The 6,384-nt window shown below is 38.9% G+C and overlaps 1 protein-coding gene across 1 annotated transcript; it reads right to left on the bottom strand.

The window, feature by feature from the left end:
* Positions 1 to 254: 254 nt before the first annotated feature.
* Positions 255 to 6,147, bottom strand: LOC105918450 (teratocarcinoma-derived growth factor 1). The gene is made up of 6 exons (XM_012853532.3): positions 5,539 to 6,147; positions 5,371 to 5,432; positions 4,449 to 4,631; positions 3,103 to 3,217; positions 2,850 to 2,959; positions 255 to 1,255 (listed from the first exon to the last, which is right to left on the bottom strand). The coding sequence occupies exons 1-6, from the start codon at positions 5,559 to 5,561 to the stop codon at positions 1,146 to 1,148; spliced, it is 603 nt and encodes a 200-aa protein (XP_012708986.2). The 5' UTR covers positions 5,562 to 6,147; the 3' UTR covers positions 255 to 1,145.
* Positions 6,148 to 6,384: the final 237 nt, after the last annotated feature.

Here is a 6,384-nt window from a genome sequence, read left to right as displayed (position 1 = left end):
CTTTTCACGCAGATGATTCTGTTTAAAGACTCAAGAGGCCCCAAAACAAGCATTCCTGCATGATTTCACAATTCAGTCAAATAAAACCAACAAGTGACCAAAACTAAGCAAGATTCTGACCAGAACTCTACAGCTAAATGTGGAGTTAAAATTAAAACTAACGTCAGACGTAGGGATCTTGTTTTATAGGCACTGAATTTTATCTAGGGTATCAGATTAAAGGGGGTAAATACAAATGCACGCCACACTTTTCAGAACTTTAACTGTAAAAGTGTTTTTAATGCATGATTTTCCTTCCAATTTACACCTGAACAAAATTCACAACAAAACACACTGAAGTCTGTGGTTGTGAGTTGATTAATGTGTGAATGTTTGTCATTGGTTTGATTCATAAAGGGATCTTCTTCCACATGTGGGATCCTTCTTTTGACACCAGCTTCTTCAGAGGGAGCATTAAATTATTAAAAATAAACCTGAAGTTCTTTATTCTGATCCTGCTGCTCATTTATTGGATCTGCAGCAGCAAATCAGCCGACGGACGGCAGAACAGCCGCTCCTGTGTTTGTTTAAGATAAGAAAGCAGCAGATAATCAAATTCAGCCTCATCAATAAACGGTGGAGATAACAGCCAGGGGAGAACGGCTCCCCTCTGGAAATACCTCCAGATAACAGACTGGGACCACAAACTTTAAACTGCTCACAAAGTTAAACGTGCTTTCCTTAAAACTAAATCCTGTGCAACAACAACAACAACATAAATAAAGGCAATAATAAAACACATTAGGGTTAGATTTAAAGACAAAGTGTCACATCAGATCAGTTTGTGCAAGTCTCAAACAAGAAATCACAGGAAATATTTTTCTTTCACAAAGAGAGAATAAAGTGATAAATGATTTAAAAAAAAACATTTTGCATAAATATCTTATGTACAGCATCCTTCATTTTGTTTAAATCCTCGACAAACACAAATCAGGGTTTAACTTGGAAGAAATCCTGTCCTCCCGTTCTCTGTTGAAACATCTGACCAGCGCTGCAGCTTATTGCATCGGTGTTGGTCGGTTTACAGCCGAGGGGAGAATAAAAGCGATTCTGCTCGTTCTGGACATGAATCTAAGCAGCACGTCTGCAGTAAAGAGGAGCTCGCATCAGAGGAGCAGCAGCGCAGGAAGTGGCAGCAGCAGATACAGGAAACAGCTGGGAGGATTCATCCTGAGCGCCGACGAATCAAGCCAACGCACCGCCTCGTCTGAGTCATCTGGAGAGAAAACGGAGAGAATCACTGAAGACTTCCCATCCCTCATCTTCCTCCTTATACTTCTTTAGTTCTGCAGCCGTTCTCTCTTTCCCTAAACATAGACTTATCTAATCCTTCAGCAGCTCCTTCAAGTCTTAGAGACACACGTTTATCTCCCAAACAGGGCAGGAAAAGCTTTCACCCTCTACACGTCTGAATCGTGTTTATTTTTGGAATAAACTGGGACAGTGGTGGTCTGGTGGTCAGGGCGGCGCTGAGCTCTCTGAGAAGGCTGCAAATACCCGGGTTCATCCCGCAGACTGCCACCACGGTCCCTGAGCAAGGCTCTCAGCCCCGATTGGTCCTCTGAGCTGTAAAAGCTGTAAAAGCTGCCCAACGCTCCCCAAGGGATGGTTAAATGTAGAAGACACGATTGGTTGGAATGTACTACTTGCAATGACGGAGATTTCTTCTTCTTCCACAAACTGAAGCGATCCATCTCTTCACTAAAAGCTCAGTCAACTTTTTGCGTAAATATGTTTAAAATAAATTAACAGATCACTGGTCTACATGGAAATAGATGCAAAGTACATAAATATAGCACACAATTTTGAGGGTATTTTAACATAAAGTCAAAAACAGATATCAAATTGTAATGGTATGCATTACAAAATATATGTTGAATTTGAGTCGATGGCTAAAAGCTGGAAGGATGCTGATTTCTTTGTTTAATACAAATAATCTTGAAGAAAACTAAACCCTGGAAAATCCTGAATTCACCCCAAAAGACACACTGGGCCATATTGTATGCTGCTGCCGTCATGACAGACAGTTGCCTGTGATGAAATAAAAAATAATAAATAAATAAAATTATTAACTCAAAAAATACCCAGGGACCCTGTAGGATTAAAAGAGAATAAAAACAAAACGGTATAAATGTAAATATGTATAAATAACAAAGGATGGACACCATCATTAGCTGAAAACAAGATGTAACTAAGGTCATCATCTTAATTATTTTTAATCAAATCTTATTTTATCTATATTATTTTCTTCATGTTACTGTTCCCATGTTTTCTACATCTTGTAACACAAACATAACTTTTTATTTAAAAATAAATACATGAATATTATGGACTTTTCAAAGACGTTAACATATTACAATATTTGGCTGTTACTCATGACATGCTAATGCAAGCTAGTATTAAATTTAATTTGACTTGTTTCATGAACTGGCGCTATATAAATAAAATTTTATTGAATTAACTAATTTAACAGCAAACTGGCTCTGTTAACTCAGAAAAGGAGTTGACCCGGTTTAATTTTTTATGTTCTGTTTACACTAAGAAGGAATTGTTTTTTTTAGTGTGAATGGCGGGTTTTATCGTGATCTGTGGGTGTTGATTGTTGCTCCACACCTTTGAGATTACAAAACCCTTCAGTGATTACCTGAAGCACATCACAGGGGATAAAGAGAGGATTAAAAATTAAAATGTTTGACAACCTTGATGCTTTTCTCAGAGTTTAAAGCTGCCAGACTCTCAGCTGCATGAAGCCATTTTCAGATCAAATAAGGGCAGATGCTTTGTCTTGTAATGCGTGTAAACTTTCTTACCACAATCTTTGTGGAAAACACGAGGTAAGCAGTGCAAGACGCCGTAGAAACAGCGACAGTAAGAACATCCTTTCTGGACCCACTCTCCATGAGGTATAAAATCACATCGTCTGTAGAAATAAAAGAGATCAGAATTAAAAGACAACCGCATTAATGACCCACGGTGAGTCTTTGCACTTCAACACAAAGAGACTGTGAGTCTGGCCAAAACAAAGCGATAACTAATGTTAACGGAGACGTTCTGGTTATTTACCTGATCCGGGTGTCGTACTCGCAGCTCCTCCCGGTAAAGAATGGAGGACACGCGCAGAAGCTGCCGAGGATGCAGGTTCCTCCGTTCTTACAGCAGCTCCGGCTCTGCTCAGCGCCTTAAAAACATTAAAAACATTAAAAACATAAACCTCTGTCTCACTTTGTGTTCATCTAATTATTACCTCAGTTCTGAAAAGGGAAACATCGTGATTTCATTAAATATTTAAAATACTGATTTAGTTCCTGTCATGTCCATTTTCCTTTGAGCATTCAGACTTTATTCTTTTAAAGGGGTGTTGGTCAGAACATCTCCAGGTTTCTAAAGATATTGAAGTTTTTTTGCACTTTAGTTGTTTCCCCCCCAGTAAAGACTTGAGAATGAGATATTGCACTGCAAAAACCATTCTAAAAATAAGTAAAATGTTCTTAAAGTTAGTGTATTTGTCCTTGATTTGAGCAGGTAAATAATATCATCTGCCAATGGAATGAGTATTTTGACCCCTAAAATAAGATAATTAGACATTCTGCACTTGAAATAAGATGATGGAGATGAATTGTTCCTATTTTAAGTGCAAAAATCTTATTCCATTGGCGGATCATCTTATTTACCTGCTCAAATCAAGGACATATACACTAACTTTAAGAACATTTTACTTATTTTTAGTTCTGTTTTTGCAGTGTGTAAAGTATGTTTAACTATTAGGGACAAAATAAAACCCATTAAACCTAAAAAAAATCTCAATCTGAAGGAAGTTTTACAGAGTACTTCACGTTCAGATGGATGAGCACCATGCTGCCATGAAGTCCCTTATTTTCTATTTAACAGTCTGTTTCCTCCAACACGTTTGTAATTACCCTTGGTTTTGTTTAGTTTTGTATTTTTATTGGGTATAAATATATAGACAAAGCATGATCTCTATTAGTTTTATTAGCAGATTTAAAAAATGTTTTTAAGTCAGAGCTCTGCTTGCTGCTGCAGCTCCTCTGTATCTGTGAAATAAACCAGAGTCTGCATCTGGCAGCACATTCCAGCAGCACTCCTTCGCTTCACATCAGTAAACACCCAGAGTCTGAACAAACATCTGAAATTAACAGAAAAACACTAAAACTCCACTGATCATGGCCTGCAACATCCAGACCCTCTTTACAGTTTTACAGCCAAATTAAAACAGAAAATCTGCAAATTCTGATTCCTTTCCTCCACAAAAAAAACCTTGTAACATCTAAGCATCTTCCTGAATAATTCCTAAGACCTGCAGAAAAACCCTGCAGGTCTCCACACTACAGAAATATTCCCAGCATGTTGTTTATGTGTGAGTGCCTGCTGGTGTTCTGGAGCAAACTTACTGCTGGTGAGGCCGATGAAGGGACGCACGGCGCTGGCGTCCCGGTGTTTACGGTCCCCGCTGTTTGGAGAGCTCACCTGGGTAAACTGAGCCAGAAACTCCTGGGAGGGACGGGAGGATTGCTCCACCGAAGGAGAAGAAGATGGGACAGCAGTAGAGGAAGAGTGGAGGTTTGCCTCAAAGCCTGAGAAAAAGTTAAAAAGTCAGAATATGAGAAAATAATCCAGGCAGCGGAGGATCATCACCTGCATCCCACTTAAAATTCAAAGCCAAAATGAAGAGCTGACAAATTTTGACTTGTTGGAGAAAATCGTCTCCTGTGTCATTTAAAGCTCTGGAGAAGCAGTCTGATAGATTTGGTTAAATCAGTGACTTCACTCTGAAAGCCAAACCCTGACGGCCACATCCCTGGGTTTCTTTTTATCTGTGAATGACCCTCACATTCCTGCTGAATGTTCCAGGAAAAGGTCCCACTAGTGGATCTGACTGATGTGCAAATTAGGAGAAACCAGTGGCTACCTGGCCTCAGACTGGGTGTAAAAGTTTTAAAAACCAGTTAAACCGCAGTGAGACAGACAGAGACTGGCGAAGAGAAAACGTCTGAATTCACATAACACGCAGCTGTGAAACTAAAAACGTCTGATCATTAAAAAAAGGTTTTATTATAGGCACTTAAATGAACCTTTGTGATGCATTCAAGTACACATTGAAAACTAAACATATGATGAAGAAACGTAGAATAAATGATAGTTTTGCAGCTTCTGCAAGTTTTTGTTGGATACTGGAAACTTGATCACAGATTTCACTCCAAAGGTGCTACATAATGCAGAATAATTAGGCTGCTTTGCTTTCTTTTCGAGGTGTGCTTGAATGCATCATGAAGTTTTGGCCACATCAGGAGATGCCTGATGGTGACAACCGACCTGCAGAAGGCGGAGATGCAGCAGCAGCAGCCCGGAGACACCAGACAGCACAGAGCAGCGCCCTGAAAGGCAGCAGAGGGAGGAGAACCATGATTTAAATTAAATAAATCTGGAGGGAAAAGAGAAAAAAAAACACCTTTTAGTTTTTATTTTTGAATCAGGACTCACCTGAACTTCTGCGGCCGCCTCATCTTGTAGCAGAAAATGTATTTAAAATGCTCCTGATTCCAATTCGTTGCAGTTTAAATGTGAACAAAACACACACAAGAAAAAATAAAAATAAAACGCTGAAAAATAATGTAAATATTCAGTTAATGCTCTCCCAGGAAATCCAGAAGATCAACAAATCGCGGAATAAATCTGAGTTCCAGGTTTTGTCAGCCTCAGTTGAAGGTAAACGGAGGAACATCTCCTTTAGGGGCAGAGAATGGAGCTGCTGATCCTCTGCAGACCTCCTCCCTACTCTCTGCTCTCCAGGTGATTTCCATTCAGGAGGGGGAGGGGCACCGCAAGCCACGCCCCTTCCCGCCTGTCTGCAGGTTGCAATCAACAAGAGGCGACCTGACTGAGGGCGAAAGGATTCTGTTTAACAAGCTGTTTATTTATTGCCAGAGTTATTAAAATAAAGGTTTGATCAAATAAAATCCATTAATAAGGAGAAAAATAAACGAATGACTTTAAATAGTTGCAACTGAAGACCCTCATGATAAAAATCTGAGTTAGGAAAGCGTCATACCTAGTTTTGTCTCAATGGATTATTGTCTGATGGATTATTCTGTCTTTATTTGATAGTTGATAATGGTACTTGTATTGTGTTTTTTTTTCTCCTTCTTATCCATTCATTCATGTTTTTATGTATGTATTTATTGGACCATGAGTCCGGAATAAAGTTTATCTATCTATCTATCTATCTATCTATCTATCTATCTATCTATCTATCTATCTATCTATCTATCTATCTATCTATCTATCTATCTATCTATCTATCTATCTATCTATCTATCTATCTATCTA

Source organism: Fundulus heteroclitus, chromosome 8, assembly GCF_011125445.2.
Source record: "Fundulus heteroclitus isolate FHET01 chromosome 8, MU-UCD_Fhet_4.1, whole genome shotgun sequence".
In the NCBI taxonomy this organism is placed as follows: domain Eukaryota; kingdom Metazoa; phylum Chordata; class Actinopteri; order Cyprinodontiformes; family Fundulidae; genus Fundulus; species Fundulus heteroclitus.
The sequence above is the reverse complement of the archived record's forward strand: the minus strand, read 5'-3'. Positions and strand labels throughout refer to the sequence as shown.

Bases quoted from the DNA above. Each gene is read 5' to 3' on its own strand.
- LOC105918450 (XM_012853532.3), bottom strand. From the start codon at position 5,561: ATGAGGCGGCCGCAGAAGTTCAG. The intron at 5,433-5,538 runs GTGAGTCCTGAT...GCTGCCTTTCAG, and splicing joins AGGCGGCCGCAGAAGTTCAG to GGCGCTGCTCTGTGCTGTCT. The intron at 4,632-5,370 runs GTCGGTTGTCAC...ACTTTTTCTCAG, and splicing joins TGCATCTCCGCCTTCTGCAG to GCTTTGAGGCAAACCTCCAC.